Raw genomic sequence first — 23,255 nt, forward strand, 5'->3', positions numbered from 1 at the left:
TGGTCTCTTGGGTTCTAGAAACATCCTGTGTAGACCTTGCAGTCCCACTGAGCTCATGTGGCAGATGGAAGGAGCACCAGTCCTGGGCTGGATCTAAAGGAACTGGTGTCAAATCCTTCCATCAAATCTGGAACATGAGCTCTGTGGCTTTGGGAAAACTAGTTGATCACTCTGATCCTTAGTTTCCTTATCTATGAGATGGGGATCTGATGCCTACTGTATAGGGCTGTCAGGTTTCAATAGATCACACATGTAATCACTAATTACTTAGAGGTGGTGATCAAAAAATGCCATTTTGGGGTAAGGGAATAAAAAGTGCAGCACTATGAAGCTAGTTGCAGCCACTGCAGCACAAGTTCAATCCCTGGCCAGGGAGGTGACCCACATGGCACAGCAATATCTCCTGTCTCACCTGCTGCTTCCCTCTGTAGTGTGCTCTGCTCACCACTCTGCCTTTGGTGAATCCTCTTAGCCCAATCCTGCATGTCTGGCATGTACCCCAGAAATAAATAAATCTCTTTATTTGTATGCAGAAATAAATAAATCTTTTTCAAAATGCCGTTTTCTTTTCTTTCCTTGAAAGCAGCATTTCATGAAGGAATCTTTTGTTCATGATAGAGAAAAAGTATCCAATTAACCAATGAAGATAGACTGGTTAATTATTATATCCCAAGAAAGTACAGTATACAAAGAAAATTTGTCAGTACTATGAAACCAATACTGTTTTGAGTCCAACAGACTCCAGCTAGTCCCGACCCGATATGCTGAGACATATAGGCAAACAGCAGCCAGCTGACTCAGCAATACAGTGATAACAAAAAATAAGACACCATCTGTGGATTGTTTCAATAAGCCAAAGCTGAAGATTTCTGAAGACTCTTGTTGCCACTCATGCAAAGATGAATGAACTTAAACAGCAAAAACATACACAGCAAATGACATAAGTAAGGACCACTTCACCCTGCTCTGACCCTCTTTTACACAGTTGGGATTCAAATTTGATTGTGATTACCATTCCCAAATAAATGCTCCTGTGGTTATATTAGTCTCATCATGTCTAGTTTGACAACATAGTCATGTTCTGAAAATTCTTAGGTGAAAAAAAATTATAAAACGATTTTCAGTCATACTCAGAAAACATGTTGAATATAATTTAAGAAAAAAGGTGACCACAAAAAAACTCTTCAATCACTCATTTCTGGAACAACATTATGGTAGTGGGATAGAGAACCTGAGGACCACAGCCTCCTGGTGTTAATATCCTGGCGTCCTCTGTTAGGTGTGGGCACGATCTGTGACTTTCATCTAACCTGCAGCATTGGCGAGGCTGATGGGATATGCATGTATGTCCTCGTGTGTTTAAGTGACTTATGATCATAGCGCCTATCTTGCTGGAGTCCCTCATGCTTGGGTGACTTTGAAGAAGCATACTGCCAACTTCCAAGCTGCCTACACTGAGAGGTCTAACAGGCAAGAGACTGAGGGAGGCACCTGACTGCCAGCAGGAAGGTCCAAAGCCCTCAGTCCCACAACCACAAGGAAATTTTGCCACCAGCAGCAGGTCATTTCTAGTTAAACCAGAGATAAAATGACTGACCCACCAATACCTGACTTCATAGCTAGTTCTTGGAAAGGATCCAGCTCAGATGTGCCAGCACTCCTGAACCCCAGAAGCTGTTTTAAGGCAGTTCAAGTTTGCGGTGATTCACTAACAGAGAAACTATGCAAATTGTTTGAGCGTTGTTACTCTGAAACTATTGTGTATGTACCATAGAATAAAGTGGAGGAGATCTGTTCAGGTATCACGGAGAAGCAACATTTTCTTTCCTTGAGAAAGGAGATAAAGAACAGTAAATCTTGATTGTCCTTCAATTAGCATTAAAAGAAAGGCTGTTAACTTATATTACCTTTTTATCATCAAAAATTTCCTGACCACAGAAAAGTTCTAGAAACAACTATCCTGTGTTCCAGATGGTGGCATTTCTATCATATCTCCCAGGAAAAGAAGCCAAGGTTCCTTAAAGAAAGCACTGATTCCAAGTTTGGAGCAAGAAATGTGTAAGACTAAGCCTAAAAAACTTTATAATATCAAAGGGAAAGGGAATTATTAAAAAAAAAAAAAAAAGATGGAGGTGTGCAAAACTATTAGTAGCAGGGACATGTGATTGTACCAAAAAAAAAAAGTCAAACAGACATAGTAACCTCCTTGAAGACTATCTCCTGTCCAAATGAACAGCAAAACAATAATGATAATAACATAACAATTACATTATATAACCAATACAAGAATATCAGAAAAATCCAGAAATTTATAGTAGCACTGATTAGGGAGAAGGTAAAACCCTTTGGTTGCTTGGGTGTAATGAGTGGTATAAGAGTTTTTGTGATCACCTTTTTTCTTAAGTTATATTCAACATGTTTTCTGAATATGACTGAAAATTGTTATATATATATATATATATATATATATATATATGTCACTTAAGAATTTTTAGAATGTGCCTGTATTGTCATCCTAGACAGATAAAAAAAATGTTTTTAAAAAAGTGATGGAGACGGTGAAGTTCCTATTTCACATACCCCACTGTAATAATTCAAGCAGGAATTATCAGTGGCTGTTACAAGTAGTGAGTAAAATTTTGATGAGGAACAGTTTTATTTCCATAAATTAATTACTAATAAGAAAAAAATAGTTGCTTCAGAATAAAGAAACTTGGCAGACACCATAGTAACCTCTAAATATAGAAGAATCATAGACATTAATCAAAATTCAAAATTCTGATCTATTACACGAAGGACACAGTGCTACCTCCACAACTTGCTGCAAAAATGTATAACCTGAATCTAATCAAGAGGAATCATGAGATGGTTTCTAATTAACTGGCCCATGGCTATTCAACAATCTCAAGCTCAAAAGACAAGGAATGTGATGAGGACCTAGTCCAGATTTAAGAAGACTAAACTAGTTTATAGGTTGAGACGGCAGTGCAGTGACTGTGTGTTCTCAGGGGTGATTGGTTATAATATTAGACTTTTTATAAGTGTTAGGGAATTTGGTGAATTATCTCAGACTCAAGAAATAGTTCTAGGTTTTGCTTATGAGTTCCAGAGGTATAAGCAAGAAATGACCCGGGTCAATTAGTCTCACTACATAAACTAAATAAAGCCTTGTTTCTATGACTAAACTGGTTTTATCTGCCCAGGGAATTACCAAGACTGGTTTCCCTTTGTTTATTCATTTTAATATTTCCTGGTCCAGGATCCAATTCAGAATCATAACTATGTCAGCAGCTGAATTAGGAAAGAATGATAGAACATCACGGTATAACTCCTAAAGAAATAAATCTAAGTCTTATCACTGATCATTTTTGTCTTCTAATAAAAATACACACACTCTCTATATAGAATTCTTGCCAATAACTAAATAAATAAAGCCAAACTTCTATCTGATGAAACCTGCGAACACAGAAGACAGACAGGGTAAGTGCTCGTACAGGCACACCATCACAGAATTCAGACTGTGGGCAATTCTGCAAGATCAAAGAACCTGTTTTGTTAATAGCAAAATACAAAAAGGGGATGGAAACAGAGAGATCAGACAGACAACTAATTATATGAACAAATCTTACTTGGCTATTTTTGATTTGAATAATGAAACCACACAAGAAAAAATGAATTTGTCATGCAGATGAGAAAATGTTAACACTGAAAATATACTAATAATCATTAACACCTAAACAGTTCTCCTTATTCCTAAGTTAGCATGCACCACATGTGTCCACACAGCCACATAGAGAACACATAGAGCTTCGCCCTTTCCCTTGCATCAGAAAGCACAGCTACTTGGTGAGCATTACCAGACATCTCCGTAGGTCATTTCCAACTCACCTGTAGATTGTGTGACACCTGCCTGAATAACGCGTGTGAGTAACCCTCACAGACCCTGCTGAAGCTAAAGGTGATACCTTTTTTGTTGTCATTAGCTCCTACTTTCCATTTTACCAAAAAGATAATCCCTAATTATCTATTTAACTTTAATAAGCATATTTAATAAACAGCTGTCCACAATAATTAATCTTCACTTGAATACACCAAAGAGGTGACCCAACGGGCTGCCCATTACTCATTTTTCCTTTTAATTTATATGTTCTCTAAATGTAGAAAAAGGGAGATGAGGGAAATGAGCTTTTTGACCTTGTAAAGATAAAAACTGCTATGTGAAAAGTAGCTAGTATTTCATGAGACATGTTAAGAAACATAGAGGAAAAGCAAAACTAAAAACAAAAAATAACCACTTTACACGGCTTTGATTTCAGTGCCTATCACAGCCCCCCAAATGGAGTTTGCAAAATTGCAATTGAGATCGGTCTGAACAATTTACCTCCTCTCCTGGCCTCCCTTATAGACTCTGAAGTGGAGTTCACATTCTCTTACATGTTTTAGTCTCATGTACAAAAAATTCTAAACACGGTAGGTTTTAGCAGAACCCTTCAGAATTCTCTGAATTTTAACTCCTTCCGATCTCTGTATTGGCCATCATAATTTTCTCATTCATTTTTTTTTTGAGTCAGAAGAGAAATGTGAATGATTATGATGGTAAATACCGTCTAGAATTTTTATCGGGTTTTTAATCAAAAGCATAGATAACACTTGTACTTCACACATAACATTTTTCTTCCAAGAAAACTTAACAGAAGGGAAAGACAGATGCTGCCACAGATTTATGATAATGTGGACTTGAGTTTTTTCAGTTCAGGTATTCTGATAAGATAAGCTTACTGTTTTATAGGGGAAACCAACATTAAAAGACAAACGTTTCCTAAGCCAGAAAAAAAAAAAAGAAAATTACTGGATGGTTTCACTCATAGCAGGATTGTAAGGGATCGGGGTGGGGGGCAGGGGAGAGACAGACAAATAAATGTAATAGAGTAAAAAGAAAACAATGGACAACTATAAACCAGAGACATTTTATGGGGGTGGGAGGGGGAATGGGATCCGAACTGGGTGGGAAAAGTGCACTGGACTGGGGTGAATTGGTGGTGGGAAGCCTATGGGGATTAGAACAGAGATGGAAAAATGCACAAAATGAAGAATGATGTAAAAAAATTAAAAATATAGCAAGATAAACATTATCTTTACTCACCGGTCATTTTTACCAATGAAAGCAGAAGAGGAAAGACTTCAGGGCTTTGGTGGGAGGTGCAGGCAAAGTCAATGGTTAAAGTACTAAAATTATTTTCACTACAATAGTTATAGTCAGACCCTACTTAAGGAGTTCTCACCTTTTTTGATCTGTGATATCAAGAACATATAATTCTGGGAGTCCTGTACCCTTGACCTTGGGATGTTTTCAGGACTTGTAAGAGTCACAGAGTGGTCTGCATTCTCTGAAGAGCTGGATGGGGTTCTTGGAGTTGCAATGAAGGAAACATCTTTGTCAGAACTTGAGAAGTGCGTGGTGGGCACAGAAGTGTGAACAGCAGTCATTTTCTTCAGCACCTCCTCAAAATCTTTCTTGGTATTATTTTGTGGACTATCAAAACTGCTAGGTTGGTATCTGACTATCTGTCGGATCGGATTTGAAATCTCTTCTCCCTTCCGGATGGCTCTGATTTTCCTACAAATGCTTTCCACTGGGTTATGCCGCTTCTCAATTATCTTCCTGGAAGAAGCCATTCTTGACTGTCCTTCCTTACAAAGTGCCTAGGGGACAGGCAAAGTAAACATGCTTTTTAAAGTCTGCAGAATTCAGTAGTAGCTTATCTATTCTTTTTTTTTTTTTTAGGTTTATTTATTTATGCATACAGAGTTGGAGTATAGGCCAGAGATTCAGGGGCAGTGAGAGGATTCACCAGGAACAGAGTGGGGAGAAGAACAGGCTAACTGACGAAGTATACTGCTGAGGGTAGCAGTGGGTGGGTCAGGAGAGGTCTGCCATGCCATGTGGGTCACCTCCGGAGCAGGGGACTGAATTCATAGTGAAGTGGCTTTAGCTTCTTAGTGCTGTGCTTTAACCTGCTGCACCACCAGGGAGGGCCCAGCTTATCTATTCTTAAATAAGCTTTGAAGGGCTGTTATAAAGACAATTGCTTTTAGACAACTGATTTCCCCAAACCTGATTTAAGACTATATAACCTAGTATGAAATTATTGTTGGGACAATGCACACACTTAATGGAGAAATATGGGGAACCAAATAAGGAATCAGGAAAAATAAATTAATTAATAAAAACTACGAGGCAACTATAAATCAGAGATATTCTGCAAGGGAGGAGGGAGAAAGATCAAAACAGGGGAGGAAGAGTATAAGGGACTACAGCAATGGGGCCCATCTGAACTGGTGGTGGGAATTTTACAGGGACTAAAAAACAAAAAAGAGAAGAAAACAAACATTGTCCAAAAATGGACAATTATTTAAAATATATACATATAAAATACATTTTAAAAAAATCTTTAAACAATTCTTTTCACAAACTTCCATGGGTTTCACTTTGGCACTCCTGTTTCTAGAAAACAGTAACAGCTAATATGTAGTATATATGTGAAGTTCTGACCATGTGCCAGGTATTTTGCTAAGTTCTTTGTAGGTGTCAACTCATTTTCTCCCTAAAACAACCCTGTAAGTGTTGCTATTATATCTAGCTCCAATTTCGGGCAAAGAGAATAAGGGACATACTCCAAATCATCCCAAGTAAGTGTCAGAGCTTAGATATGAAGCCAGGGAATTGTTTTAGAGGATGGACTCCTAACCACACAATTGTTCATTTATGATAGTATGGCCAATGTGATGATGGTGATGATGCTAACAGCTCCCAAGAAATACCCACCGACTGAAAACTTACTAAATATGCCCTATATTAAACATTTCACATATGACTAAAACTCATACAAAGCCTTTAATATTTGGAATTTTCTTTATAGATAATGAAATCAAGGAGGTAAAGTACTAGCTAATGGTGCAATCTCTAAGATTGCTTAAATCTAGCATAATTAATTTAATAGCCAGATTTATGATTTTTTTTAAAAGCAAAGCATTATTAAAGTTACTTAATGGAAATTGGTTCTCCAAACTAATGGAAAATTTACAAAGAAATTGTTAATATTTGTACCTGATAAAATTGTCTGCCAGTAAGAGATGAAGATGGGCATTATATAATAAAGGGATCTACATAAGAACACATAAAGATTACCAAGAGGTATATACCCACTATTACAGTACTGAGTACACAGAGCAAATTTTAGCAATCTTAGAGGGAGATACTAACACCCCCACTTACAGTAAAAGAGACAGAAAATCACCAAGGAAAAAATGATCTTAGTAACAAATTAGATAAAATGGATTGCATGTTGGGACACAAGTGAAGACATAAAAATTTACTATTAAAATGATATGAATTTTTTTAAAGATTTATTTCTTCATACAGAGCTGGGGTACAGGCCAGAGATGCGGAGGGTGAGAGGATTCACCAGAGACAGAGTGGGGAGCAGAACAGACAGATCAACGAAGTACACTGCTGAGGGGAACAGCGGGCGGGTCAGGGGAGGTCTGCCTCGCCATGTGGATCTCCTCCGGGGCAGGTGGGGATCAAACTCATGCAGAAGTGGCTTAAGCTTCTTAGTGCTGTGCTTTAACCTGCTGTGCCACCTGGGAGGGCCAAATTTATTTTTTATATTATAAAGGTATGAAACTACAATAAAAGGGAAAAGCCAGATAACTTGTGGACAATGAGCAAAAGCTACTCAGCTACTGAGTCAATGAGTAATGAAATTTGAAATGTCTGAAATTGAGACATGAATTGCTCAAACATCTGAGATGAGCTATTGCCATGACAGGTACACCTCAGAAAGCAGGAAGAATCACAAACAAAAAAACTAAGCTGTACTCAGAAAAATGAGGGGAAAAAACCTCAAAAGTTGCTTGAAAGAAATAAAAATTACATAAAAAATTAACAAAATAGAGTTAAAAAGACAGCTAAAAAGATGAACAAAATAGACACACCTTTACCCACATTCACAAAGAGTTGAGAGAAAACACTATAAAGCCAGGAATTGAAGGGAAGAGGTTAAAAGATAATAGAGAAATACAAAGCATTATGCATATTATAAACAATCACACGTTAACAAATTGGACAACCTAGAAGAAATGGAAACATTCTTAGAAATAACATTTCAGGACTGAATACAAAGAAATATCACCCAAAAGTCTGGTACCAGGTATCTTTATTACCAAACTTTCAAGGAATTTATACCTTTTATTCTCAAACTCTTAAATTAACTCTTAAATTAAAAAGGAGGGAAGGCCCTCCCTGATGGCGCAGCAGGTTAAAGCACCGCACTGAGAATCTAAAAGCCACTTCCTCATGAGTTCGATTCCCGCCTGCCCTGGAGGTGACCACATGGCGTGGCAGACCTCTCCTGACCCACCCGCTGCTCCCCTCAGCAGTGTACTTCGTCGATCTGCCTGTTCTGCTCCCAACTCTGTCTCTGGTGAATCCTCTCACCCTCCACATCTCTGGCCTGTACCCCAGTTCTGTATGAATAAATAAATCTTTAAAAAAAAAAGGAGGGAAAACTTCCAACACATCTATAAAACCAGTATTGTCAATTCTGAAACCAGAAAAGGACACCATAAATAAAGAAAATTATGTGCCAGTATCTGATAAACAACAACAAAAAGGTGGCAAACTGAATTCAACAAGACATTAAAAGACTTGATTAAGTGAATGGAAGGACAGGTCAGAAAGTGCAAATCAGTAAACATGATACAACCCATCAACAAAAGGAAGAAAATAATCATCTGAGCATCTCAACAGACACTTAATAGGGATTTGACCAGGTTAATTTCCTTTACTGAAAACTCCCATAGCAAAAAGGATATATAGAAGAAATGGATACCATCATAAATGTTACCTACAACAAGCTAACAGTGAACTTAGTGGTGAATAACAGAAAGTGTTTCCTCTAAGATCAGTAACAAGACAAGGCTGTCGATTCTCACCACTAATATTTAACATAGTATTGGAAGCTCTACACATAATAATTAGACAAGAAGAGCATATAAAAGGTATTCAAACTTTAGAAGAAGTAAACTATCATTATTGACAGATAATCACTATTGGCAAATAATATGCTAATATACATAGAAAATACCAAGCTCTTTGAAATCATAAACATCATAAAGTGAAAGGCTACAAAATTAATATACAAAAATTTGTTGCATTCTATACACAAACTAATGAGCCAACAACAAAGGCAATCAGGAAAATCTCACTTACAATCACATCAAAAAATATATGCCAAAATAAATTTCAGAGTAGTGTACTGACAACTACTAGGCATTGTTAAAAGAAACAGAAGATACAAAGAGATGTCAAGGTATCCTGTACTCATGTATTTTGGAAGAATGAACATTGCTACACTGCCTGTACTACCTAAAGCAATGTACAGACTCAGTGTAAGTCCTTTACAAATCCAGTGACATTCTTCAAAGAAAAACAAAAAAAATCATGAAATTTACTTGTACCTATAAAAGACTGTGAATAGCAAAAACAATCCTAAGGGGTGGGGGAGGGGACACAGGCATCATGATCCCTTATTTAAAAGTATATGACAAAGCAATAATAATTAAAACTATTTGGTACTGATAGTAATTTGTAATAATAATTAAGCTATTTGGTACAGAAACGGACACTGATCAGTTGAACAGAAAGTGCAGAAATAAAACCACAATTCTATGGACAACTAATTTACAACAAAGGAGCCAAGAGCTTACAATAAAGTGTCAGAAAAACTGAACATAAATGCACAAAGGTATAACACTAAGCCACTATCTAATATCACATACAAAATTATTTAAAATAAGTTAAAGATTTGGACAAGACTTGAAGCCATGAAATACATATAAGAAAATATATGTGATATGCTACTTGACATCAGCCTTAGAGCTGTGTTTAGGGACTCAACTCCAACAGCAAAGGACACTAAAACCAAAATAAACACATCAAACTATAGTATAAAGCTCTGAATATCATCATTGCAAAACCACATTCTACAGAAGGGGAGGAGACATGTGAATAGCCTATGTCCAATAGAGGATAAAGATCCAAAATATGCAAAGAACACAGACAACTCAAAAAACAAAAAGAAAACAACCTGATTTAAAGATGGCCCGAAGATCCAAGTAGACATTTCTCCAAAAGAATACATACAGATGATTAATAGATAATGAAATGTTCATTATTTTTAAATTGGGTGACCTCGGTTTACAACACTCCATTGATTCAGAAATAGAGGATCACACCTCTTCAGATGTACATCACACCAACACTCTTACCACCGAGGCACCCACAGTTCTCTACCACGGTCCACTCCGCTCCCATTGTTTCCCCCACCCCCTTCTATATCCTCAATTGATCAGTAAGATTTCTAGGGTTTGTTATTGGATTGGCTTTATCTGACCCTTTGTTTTCTCTATGTTTCACATATAAGTGAAACCATCTGGTATTTGTCTATCATCCCTTATAATTAGAGAAATGCAAATCAAAACTACTCTGAGGTAATATCTCACACCCATGAAAATGACTAACATGTAAAATACAACAAACCAGTGTTGAAGAGGATGTGGCTAAAAAGGAATATTTGTACACTTTGTAAGTAGGTGAGGCCACTCAGAAAATTTAAAATAGACATTCCATACAATCTACTTACTGCTTCCATTTCAAAGAGGTATCTACACTGCCCTATTTATTGAAGAATAATTTGCAATTGCTAAAGACTGGACCATCCTAAGTGCCCATTAACTGGTAAGTGGGTAAGTAAACATGGCATATCTACAACATGGAATATTAGTTAAAAAAAAAAAAGTGAAACCCTGAATCTGCAACAACATGGATGTACCAACAGGGTAGTATGCCTTGTGAAATGAAATGAAACAGAATAAACACAAACACTGTATGCTTTCTCTCATATGTGGCATATAGAGAAATCAAAAAAACAGAGAACTTTTTTGGACCATAAGACCAAATTAGTAGTTGCTAGAAAGGGGGGGGGTAGTGGGTAAATCAGGAAAAAGGGGGGCAACATGATGGTGAAGAATAGATGTCTGTTTTAAGAGATAAACTGAATGTAACACAAGTTCATCATCAATGATGCACACATGAAGCTTAGATGTCAGAATGTTCCTTCAATTAAAAAGCACTTCTGAGAGTAATTAAGGGAACTTGGAAATAGACACAGAATTGCTTGAACAGGTAAAATTTAAACTTAGGCAGTGTTTGAATAGTTAAAAGTAGCTGAATAGTTACAAAGGGTTTGAAAATTATAATTTTTTAAATCTTAAAAATTCTATCAGATCTTTTTTAAATCATCTAATAGATTTCACTCATACATGGAATATAGAGAAAACAAAGGGACAAACCCTAAAAACAGGGCTGCAGAATTGAGGCTATGAGAACAAGAGGCAGGGAGGGGGCTATGGGGAGGAGTAAAAGACCATGTATACTTTGTTGGTGGATGTGGTGTGATGACATACACCTGAAAGGTGTGAGCCTATTCCCCTAAATCATACACAGTGCTATAAACCAATATTGCTTCAATAAAATTTTTTAATAATATAGGGGCCTCCCTGGTGGTGAAGGGGTTAAAGACTCAGTACTATCTAGCTATTGCCAGCCACTGCAGCATGAGTTCGATCCCCAGCCAGGGAGGAGACCTACATGGTGCAGCAAACCTCTCCCATTTAGCCTGCTGCTCCTCTCAGCAGTGTATTTCAGTAGATGCACCTGTTCTGCTACCCACTCTGTCTCTGGTGAATCTTCTCACCATCCATACCTCTGGTCTATACCCCAGTTCTTGTATGCACAAATAAATAAATCTTTTTAAAAAAATCATCTAATAGAGAGGTTCATAGAATTTAAAAGAGGTTTAACTGGAAGGGGCATTTAGAAAGACTGGAGAGAAGAACTCAATCCATTCTCTGTGTCTTTACCTCAAGGCCATGGCCACCAGCTGCAAAATGAAGTTTTCACAACAAAATCCTTTTGATTCACCTTGGAATTTTTATGTTGTCATTTGACAGTCCCCTCCTTCCCATCTATTCACGGCTTATTTTTTATTGTTAAGCCTACAGCTTATTCCTCAATTGAAGTTCTAGAATCAACTAGTCTTGAATGATTCACACCTCTCCTAGGATTTAGTTTATTAATACAATTTTTGCGTATTTATCAATGGTTTACAGTTTTTTTTTCCTTTTAAAAAAAGCAACCAAGAACTAAAACCGAAAAACGGCCTTTTTTTTTCTCCTTTATTTAAATTTTGCCTTCCATTCTTGGGTTATTCCAAATATGTATGTATGTTGCCATCCCCCAAACACTTGATTCTCATACAAAATCAAAAGCCATGGTGTGATTTTTTTTTTCTTGACAGTTAAAACACTCGTTGCATCAATGATAAACCACAATAACATAGCATACCTATCACCACCCATTTGTGCACTAGTCCCTGCAGTGGGAGAACTGTTCTCAATTTCACAGTGTTCCCATCTTTTCTGGAGAGAAACAGGAATTGCTCAGCTACTCAAGTGGAAGGTTGGAAGTGAGGCAGTGGGAGGTGAAAGAAGAAAATTCACCTGCCCAAGGCATCCGAGAACTACGAGGGGGCACAGGGGGCACAGGAGCCACAGGACTTCAGAGTCAAGAGCTTTATACACGACTGTGAACCATCTGGCAGTGTTCTCAGTGGGAGGGGACAGTATGCCATCTGGATCCAGGGAACTGAGGCATAGCTTGCACAAGGGGCTAACAGGAACGCTAGAACCGGAACTCAGCTGCCCACTTCCTGTCCATCCTGTCCTGTCCTGTTACTGGTGTGGGAGGCTGTTCAAGCCACAGTGTACAGCCTCGCTCTGTGGGCTGTTGTGACTGACCCAGATTGGTGTTCCTAGCCCATATGACACACATTTCTCTTTGCTGTTCCAAGGCATTTTTCCTCTTTCACCATCTGTTTTCTAAATGTCCGTGACTCACCTCTGTGAGTCCCGCTCAGCAATTTATAAACGAAAGCTTACCAAGAGTACGTTTAAGAAACTGGTTCTTCTGAGCTAAAGAAACTTCACAAGATAACTTGTTTTGCTTTTTCTAATACAGAGCAGAGTGTCTGTGGGAGTTCAATAAGTAAGATGTGATGATAAAGCCTTCAGAATTTGTACCACCTTCTCCATATATGGCTGGAAATAACTGCTGTCTGTCCTGTCCACCTGTCTTTAGTTTTAGATACTGGTAGAAAAGGTTAACTTTAATTTGCGCAATACTTACAAATACAAATCTAAGGTGCTTTGTCACGTAGCCATCTATGAAAAAGTCCTAACAATAAAATAAAAACTGAAACTTAATGGTATGACAATCTGACACTGGGAGGTTCTCATTTGAAGGAATTCCTCCCTATGTATCCGTGTTGACGTCCTCCTGTGCCAAAGTGATCCACCTGTGTGAACGCCAGTGGCAAGAACTCTGCTATTTTTAAGTCCTCTCAACTTCGACACCACTGGAACTGGGCCTCCATCACCTTCCCTCTAGACAGCCTAGACAGCCAAGCAGTATTTAGTAAAGTACCTAAAAGTGCTAAGTCTCCAGCAGATACTAGCAATAAAATGATAAGCAAAACAGGGTATCTGTGTCTGTCTCTAAAGCATGTAATCTGTGGGAGACACAGAAAAATAAGAAAGCAGCTGGTGTTGGCAGATTAAATCCAGGATGCCCAACACATTTCAATTTGAGATGAACATTGCCTATTTTTTTTAGTGTATTATGTCCCCAAAGTTGCAGAGATATACCAGATTTACTTTTTATTTGAAATTCAAAATTCAGCAGGAGTTTTAAAGTTTTACTAGTTAAATCTGCTAACCCTAAAAACTACCAATAACTAAACATTAGGAAGGAAAAGTGCCGGGGACCACAGAGTATATATTAGGGGGTTATCTTTGCTGGGAGTAAGGATGGGGGGTAACTAGAGGGCTTGATTATGTGGCACATACTGTGCCTAATTTTACACATTGCTTGCTAAATCCATAAGTACAGAAAATTGAAGAGTAGAACCATTAATCTGCTATTGCAAACTACATTCACATTTATTCAATTTTACTAGATTAGCCAAACCTATTACTCATTAATCTTATTTCTCCCATTGACTGACTGTTCTCATTTCTACAATTTGAGTCCTATTATTAGTGTTATTGTTTGAATTGCTTTGCTGTGTATAGTAAAAGCTCTTGAATTGATACTTTACAACTGTATCTCTAATGCAACATTACAAAGCAACACTGATACAATATCTCTGATACAATATCTCTGAAGCAAGTGTGCTTTCTTACCTAGGCTATTCACTATGGTTCTCATTTCTCCAGCACTGTAAATGCAAAATTCAACATTAAGGACATTGATTGAGACTTACAGAAATCTACATCTGTTCTAGTTTTGCAAAGAAGTCTTCAATGGGTGAGAATAAATTCACCATGTATGTACAATACAAACCATATTTTTGTGTTCTCTAAGAATTTGCTGACAAAGATATATGTATCAATATGCATTCCCTTTGGTGACTAACAGTTGAATGTTTTTGCCAAGAAAAACAAAAGATTTATAAAGAGACACAAAAGTAGCATCCTTGGACAAAGTTAGCAGATGTCAGGTAATCCAAAAAGCTCTTGAGAAAGCCATATGAAGTAAGTTCTGACTCAAAGGGAGGGACTGTGTTGACAATATAACCTCTATTTACATTTTCCTCCCTTGTTATTTCTTAAACATTGAACTTTCAAACTTTAGGTCAGATTGGCCAGTTTATTTTTTATTGACTAAATTTGGTTCACATATCTCTATATGTGCATAAAGAGATATATACAGACAAAAAGGGGGTTCCATTCACTGAGCTGTTCCCTTACAATGAGATGCCAGAAAGCTCTTCATGGGACCTAAGATGATGTTCCCACAAAAGTCACCCTTAGCAACCCAGTGGGAGAACAGAAAACGGCTCTCCACCAAACCAGTAAATTTTCTATTTACCACTCTGTTGTTTGTGTTTTAGAAGTACAGAATTTCTCCCTCAGGTTGTGTTACCATACCACACCCACCACCATCTACCATCATAGTATCATAGTCCATATTGCTCCTTCCCCAACCTTGCTCTCAGCCCTCTGTCAGCCCCCTTCAACACAGAACTATAAAACTGTAGCCTTAGTTTTATAGTTCAGCTTTCTAGAGTTCTTAGATTGGTTTTATCTAACCCATAGCTAGTAGCTGCCTTTCTTTTCTGATTTATTTTGCTAGCATAATCTTCTCCAGCTTTATCCATGTTGCTATAGATATCAAGTGTTTATCTTTTTTATAGCTGAGTTGTATTCCATTGTGTATGTAAAGCACATCTTCCTGACTGACTAATCTGTTTTAGGGAAGCAATGGACCTATTTGACCTGTTTTAACTGAATTGAAAGTTTAATTATGAAATCCAGGCCCATCTTTTATGACTCACCTAAGTGAGTTCTAGTTGGTGGGTTTGATTATGGCAGCCATGAAAATATGTAAAAAAAAATTTAAGTATACATATATGTGCATAAAGAGATATATACAGACAAAAAGGGGGCTCCTTTCACTGAGCTGTTCCCTTACAATGAGATGCCAGAAAGCTCTTCATGGGAACCTAAGATGATGTTCCCACAAAAGTCACCCTTAGCAAACCCAGTGGGAGGACAGAAAACGGCTCTCCACCAAACCAGTAAATTTTCTATTTGCCAAGTCACACCGTTTTTAGTGTCTTTGTGACTAATATCAAATGCGATAAAATAATAACACTTATTTTTTCCCTGCCCTATCTGGATGATAGCAGCTGTTCATCAAAATGATTTGCAAACCACAAGTCCCAGATTTAGTAAGCACTCAGAAAGTCTGTCATGTGCAAACCGTTCTGATTACTAATAAATGCAAGCTGGGTATTGACTGAAGTCTCTCCTCCATTCTCTTAACCTTGTTATATTAGGCTCCTTGGCTGGGTCACACAAGATTATTATGAACATCTCACATTGGAACAATTCCAGAAATAGCACACACATGCTGCCGAAAACTGACTGTTCCTCTGTTTCAGTTCTCATTGTAGGAGGTCTGGTCTCCTCAGGGACCAGCAGACCAAACTCCACTATACATTTCAAACCCCAAGAACTGAAGGACACCTACCTTTTTAGAGGCCATATAACTCATAACCCCTTTTCACTTGCATCCATTACAAATAAAAGGAAGGCTGAAAATGATCATTCAGGACGTTCAGGATCCAAAAGCCTCCAGCAAACAATCCTGGGACTTGCCAGTAATGGAAGCAAGCTTTGGGGGCAGGAGAGAGTAGCTTTACCCCTTTGAACTATTCATCTTTTCCTCCAGGTCTTGGGTTCTCTCCCTGAGTTTGTTACAAGTTTTCAATGAACCTGTTGGAAGCCCCAACATAAACAGATACTGTAGGATTGTCTCCTTAACCACAAGTTCTCTGAGGTCGGGGTTGGGGAGGGGAGACAGCACACAGGCCACATGGGGTGTTGCTTTCCCCTCTGGGCAGAACCTTCTAGAATGTAGGGGACTAAGGCCCACGCGGAACTTCTTTTACGGGACTTGGGGGCCACTCACCGCCTGTTTTCACCTCACTTTCCTGGAGCCCCGAGAGCCATCTTAGGAAGCCAGGACAGGAGGGTGGAGGCCAGCAAAGCAGCTGGCGCGAGTGAAGATCACATCTACGAGGGGCGTGGGGGTGAAGTGGAAGATAAAGGCTGGAGAAGCGGCCCCGCTGAGGGGTTGCACCTGCCGGTGGTTCTCCCGGCCCTCCTGAGAGCACGAATCTGAGCAGAGACCCCGTGCTTTCCCCACACTGGGTCCGAGGCCACCATGTTGGCGCCTCCCAGTACCTGCAGCGGGATACACTCTCTTCAGGGGGATGGAGGAGCCCGTGTTTACGAGACACTTAAAATGTTTTTCCTAGGCCAAGAGCTATGTATTTTCTAAAACCGTGGCAATGTGCTGCCTGTCTTTTATGGGCCCAAATCAAGTTTAGGAGACACAAGTACAAAATTACACAGAGTATAAAAAATAAGCAAGAAAAATATGAGTGCTACATGAGAGGGGAGTTCAGGACAGGGTGCCCTCAGTGAGAGTTGAGAAGCTTAAAAGCAGGTGGGACTTAGATAACTAAATGTTCTGGATGGATCAGGGCTTGGGACAACCTGTGATGGAGAAGAGACCCAGCAAAGTGTAAGGAAGACAATCCGTTGGAAACTAATAAACCATAAAGTAAATTTGTTGTTTTGGTAGCGCTGGGTAAACAATCTGATGGAGCCCAGAACAAGGCAAGAAGGATGTTAAGTTGTGGGGGGGGGGGGGGGGGGGGGAACAAATCTGGATAAGCAGGAGACACATTCAGAAAGTGAGATCCTCCTGCCTGCCACTTACCACCCGAGGACATGGTGTTCAGCTTGGACAAACATCTCAAAGACAGAACAAAATAAATCTTCCCAAGGCCCACCAGAATCAGGCTGAAAAGCACCTCACCTGAAGCGCCATGCCTGGACTATTTTGTTCTCAAAGAGCAGCTTTGTTTATGACCCAGATGGCTTCTGTCAGGCCACAGGGGCCCTAGACACACGTCAGGGCTCTCTCCTCCGCTCTGCCTACAGTGTTCTGAAAATCTATTTTTGGAGTATCTAGATTTTTATAGATGCTCTTCTTCCTGTGGGTCATTTCTAGCACCAGGTGAGAAGGAGGGGAGAGTGTAGTTATTAAGAGTCAGGGTTTTGGGGGTGATACTGCAATAACTCAGCCGCAGAATGACAAACACTGATGATTTCACTTATTATGTGGAATATAGAGAAACAAAACAAAGGAACAGACAAAAACAAACAAAGGTCCTTGAAATCTGACCTCAGAATTGAGGTGACCAGGAGGTGAAGGTAAGAATAAAGTGAAAGGGGCCTTAGGGACTGGGGTGGAGGACTGTTTTGGTGGTGGGCCTGGTGTGGGCATGTGTATTTGAAGAGGTATGACGCTACTCCTGAATCATGTACAGTGTTGTGAACTGATGTTATTCAAGAAATAAATTAAAAATAAATAAATTTAAAATAAATTTAATTGAAATCACCTACATTCGAATTCCAGCCGTGCTACTTACCAGTGTTCTGACTTTTGACAAATGTGCCTCCTTTTCTTCATCTACAAAGTCGCATCAACGCTGTGGCTGACATCCTGAGCTGGCTACAGGGATGAAGCAAGATACCCTATGCGTGCAGCACATCTTGAAACGCCTTCACTTTATTCAGCTATCCAGTGTCCTCATAAAGCACAAAACCATGACCAGAAGGAAGTGACCAGTTAACCCCTTCTTCTCATTGGACTTGCTCTGTTTAATTTTCCCATGAAACAAATTCTTCCAATGTTCATCCATCCATGTACTTCTTATCAATCGACAGATACCGAAACTAGCAACACCCTGAAAGATTTCCCTCCTAGTCAGAAAGGAAGTAGGTGGCAGAGCCAGAAATAACATTCAAATTCGGAACCCACTAGACCATATCACCTGTCTGGCAAGTGACACTCTTACTTCCCGCTTCACATGACTGTACAACACCTGATGTTTCTAGAGCAGTGAAAGGACCCCCTCGAGTATTAATTCAAATGAAGCTGCAGTGAGTCGAATGAACTTCCTGCATCACTTAGTGTCTCTGCCGGGTGCTGATTTCTAACAGAGCACCACACTGGGAGGGGGGGGGGTCCAGTCTGCCCCTGGATAAGGGGGGGGGGGGGGGGGGGTCCGGTCTGCCCCTGGATAAAACACACCTAGGACGCCAAAGCAGCCAGAAATGGGCAGCATACCCCTGGAAACAGCTTCTTCAATCCCAAACACATGTTTTGTTAACACCAGAAAGAACACAAAGGGGTCACACACAGACTTTACAAAAAGAAACCGAAGTGAGGCTTAGGGTTAGGGGGAAGCCTATGTTAGAGTTGATAACAAGATACCTTCTTGCAGGTCACTTCCCTTTATGGCACATGGACCCGCCAGGCCCCTGATATCACTAGGCCTGGAAGCTGCTGTCATCATACTATAATCACAGAATCTTCTGGGGTTGCCATCCCCAGTCTTAAAAAAAAAAAAAAAAAAGATTTCAAGGAAATCAAATGTCATCTTGTAATAGGCATAAAAAATCAATTTCAGTAACATAACCCTTTCTCTCTAGCCCAGTCTTCACCATTGTTAGACCTGAGCTAGTAGCTTTGAATCTGCTGGGATTCTATGATCAGTCCCCCTAAAACCCAGGAGCTCATTTTGTCTGACAAAACATAGAGTGGAGAAGAGGAGGGAAGATACTAGAAGGAAGGTGGTGGTGGTGGAGGGGGGGGGAGTCAGAGAGATCCTCCTTAAGTATAGGCATGGCAAAACAGAATGCACATTTTTTTTTCAAATTTCACACTATTTCTTATCATTCTTATTTAAAAAAAAAAGATTATTGATGTTCACAAGAGTTGAGGTGTAGGCCAGTGGTGCAGGAAGTGTGAGATGATTCAGCTGAGAGAAGAGTGGGGAGCAGAGCAAGCAGATCTACTGAAATACACTGGTGAGGGGAGCAGCAGGAGGGTCAGGAGAGGTATGCTGCACCCTGTGGGTCAGCTTCCTGGCTGGGGATCTAACTCATGCTGCAGTGGCTGTGGATACCTTCATAGTGCTGCACCACCAGGGAGAGCCCATTCTTATTTCTTACAGTATCCTCCACAGTGCCTTGATATTTATTTGTCTTTAGTTGCCTCCTTTGTGGTAAGCTTTAATAAACAAACATAACTTCCTGATGATGACATTTTTTTATGAAGACACTATCCAAGAAAGAAAAGGACTGGGAATTTCAGCCACCGATGAGTCCTATTCTGAAAAGGATTAACACAGGCGTGAATACTTTGAAAGGAAATTGGCAATGACTCCAGAGGGAGGTGCAAATAAAGCACATCTTGGAGATTTTTCCACGATAGGGACGAGCTGAAGGAGAATCACCTTCCTGATCTACCTGTCCTTGCTCCGTGTCCCAGGAGACTAACCTCTATTGACAGCAACAATCTGGCTGCCCTGTCCTCTGATTTTCCATTGACCTTGGCCAGAAGGAGGTGCCAGCAGAGGAAAGACCAACAGGAGGGGAAAGAGCCAAGATCTTTATTCAGACCTGATGGGAAGGTCCTCACTGGCCTCCTCCCTCCCTCAGCCCTTGACAGGATGACAGTGATCTCCTAAGATGACTCTCTTCTATCCTGCCCATCCTTCATGGTGGACTTCTTTACAGTATGAACTTAGAACAAACGCACCATTTGCTAAGGGACCCTGATCTAGACGCTTAGAGTCTCTGGATTGGTCAAGTTCATTTCCATGGCCCAAGCTGGCTGTCATCCAAATAACACCCAAAGAGGTCTGATGTTTACTCTCAACTTATGTGTTGCCTTTCCCTCTGGCTAAGTTTGTACAGCTGATTCAAAGAAAGAGAGATGATTAAGAAAGAGGGAAAAAACCCTCCAAACTTTCGGAAAATTTTGATCAAGCGATTGCCACATTGTTTCCACAGAGGCTGTATCAACTTAACATCTCACCAATAACCTGTGAGCCCTTGGGCTCCCCACACCCTCACCAACAGTGCCCTGGTTGGTCTTTGCCAATCTGATAGGTGAGCCCAGCCTCTCATTCACATTTGCCTTTCTCGCATTGTGAACATGGTTTCATGTGTTCAAGGCCACTTGTATTTCCTTTTCTGTGTTCTAGTTGTCTATATATTTTTTTAACAGTCTTGACTTTATCAACTTAAGAATCTGTATATATTAGAATTTTGTCCCTTCTCATATGAATTATAAATGCATTTTTTAATAATTTGTCGTTTCTATTTCTTGTTTATGAGGTTTTTGCCACACAGATAGAGTCAAAGCACAATGTGTGTGATTTCTGAGTTTGGGCTAATGTTATAAAGGCTGCTTTACCTCCAAAATAATAAATACATTCTCCCAGGTTCTTTTCTGGGAGATATACTTACAGTTTATTTGGGGTAGAGGGAAACAAATCTCCACCTTTCTCATTTTTCAGGTGACCCAGGAATTTCATATGTCTATCCACTTTTCTCTAAGGATTAACCTTTCAGATATACTTGCACATAGTTACAAAGTTAAATGTACATATATATTTTATCAGAAGATTAGTTGGAATGGCAAAATTACGAAAGACAACCTGTGCATTTCTCTGGGGATGTTTGTATAAATTACAGCTTATTGCATGCTGAAATAAAATACAATTATTTGAAAGAAAGAGTTTCTATGAGTACTGATATAAAATTCCAAAGTGATATGGTCAAGTTATGAATCAATCCTTAGTGGAATAATAGTTTTTTAAAAAAGAACATATATACAAACACAAAACAAAACACAAATACACATGAATACAGATGAAACTGGTGACAGTGATAACCTTGGGAAGCAAAATTGGGGAACCAAGGAACAGGGATTTAACAGAGATTTACTTCTGTATATTTTTACACTGTATTCAAATACAATATTACTAATTTTTAAAATGAATTAAAGAAAAAACAGATTTTAATAACGAAGTCATTATGTTTTGATGAATGGTTTATTATCATATAAAGTACTTTTGTAAGAAAGCACCATTCACAGTACTGAAACCAACCCCTAAGTTCCAAACACTTTTTTTAATACAGAAATGAAAATGTGGATCAGTAGTACCCTCTGCTGGTTAATCATTGAAATTCAGTGAGTCAGAAACCAGTATATTTTAGTAATACTAACCATTTATCGTAGGTTGTTTGTGATTACTACCATGTCCTCAAAGAATATAAAACATTTTGAGTCCTATTTTAAAATATATCACAGGATAACTGTATAAAGTTACAAGAATCACACATTTTTTAAGCAGTCCACAGCTTTTTAACTGTGTGGAGACCTCTACTTTGAATGATATAGGATTATTGAGACTGAGATAGTCACTATTTTTAACAATGGTTACACCAATTTGCATAGATTCAATCACCACTGTGTATGTTTGTCTTGTCAGTCTATTTTAACGATGTCTGCCTCTGCTAGAATTCATTTAGTCAACATGCTGAGTATGGGGCATTTTTCAAGCATGTCATGATTCAGGGTCTAATTGTGAGCAAAATACACAGCTTCCTTCCTCCTTTACTTCCTACTAAAGGGCACGTGAAACTAACATAATTCATCAAAAATGTAGCATATTATGGTCTAAGAAACATTAAAGAAAAAAATAGGAAAATGTGAAGGAAGAGATTGGATGGAGAGTTGCAGTTGTTGATGGGATAATCTGGAAAGGACTCATCAGAGGTGATTTGAATGACGACATAAAGGAAGTGGAGGGCCAGAGGAGATATGTGGAAATGCATCCAGGCAAAAGAACAAGTGCAAAGGTCCTGAGGTAGAAGTTTGTTTGGCCTGTTAAAGAAATAAGGTGGCTATCATGGCTGGAATGAAGTAAATATAGAAAAGTAAAGGGCAATTTATATAATGACTCTAGTTATAAAGGACACTGACATTTACACTGAGTATCACTGCAAGGTTTTAAGCAAAGCAGAGATGTGCTCTGAATAAACAAATAAACCAAGAGTTAAAAATAGAAATGGTGAGACTGATTGCATGTATATAGCAATAGTTCATGGAGAATTTCAGATGAGACAGAATGTGCTGACCGACCAAATGTGGGATATGAGACTAAGAGAAGAATCAAGAATAACTGCAATATTGTTACCTGAGAGACTGGAGGAATGTAACTGTGGTTAACTCAGATGGTTTAGAAGGGATGAATCTCAGGAATTCAGCTTTAGAATGATGAGTTTAGCATAGACACAGAGAACAACAGGTTGGTGGCTGCCAGAGGCAATCGGTGTGGGAAATGGAAGAAAATTATCAAAGTTTCAGACCTTCAGTTATAAAATGAGTAAGTCACAGAGCTGTAACACATAGCATGGTGATTATAATCAACAATACTGTATATTGGAAAGTTGCTAAGAGAGTAGATCTTAAAATTCTCACCATAAAGAAAACATGCGAAGTGATGGATGTTAACTGGACTTGCGAGGATCTTGTGATATGGACAAATACCAATCATGTTATGTATAGATTGTATCTCAAATGTTAAAAAGAAACTAAAAGAAGGGGGAAAGAAGAAAGTTGAGTTTGAAATGCTTTT

At 38.9% G+C, this 23,255-nt stretch overlaps 1 protein-coding gene across 1 annotated transcript; it reads left to right on the plus strand.

Annotated features, from left to right (window-relative positions):
* The first annotated feature begins 16,286 nt into the window (after window positions 1-16,286).
* On the plus strand, window positions 16,287-18,996 carry LOC101627738 (chromosome unknown open reading frame, human C12orf77). Its single transcript, XM_004695994.1, is given in 3 exon segments — window positions 16,287-16,346; window positions 18,487-18,622; window positions 18,902-18,996. Coding segments are annotated over 3 exon segments (291 nt in total).
* The last annotated feature ends 4,259 nt before the right edge of the window (window positions 18,997-23,255 follow it).

This window comes from Condylura cristata, unplaced genomic scaffold (genome assembly GCF_000260355.1).
Source record: "Condylura cristata isolate star-nosed mole 26May11 unplaced genomic scaffold, ConCri1.0 scaffold00036, whole genome shotgun sequence".
Taxonomy (NCBI): Eukaryota; Metazoa; Chordata; class Mammalia; order Eulipotyphla; family Talpidae; genus Condylura; species Condylura cristata.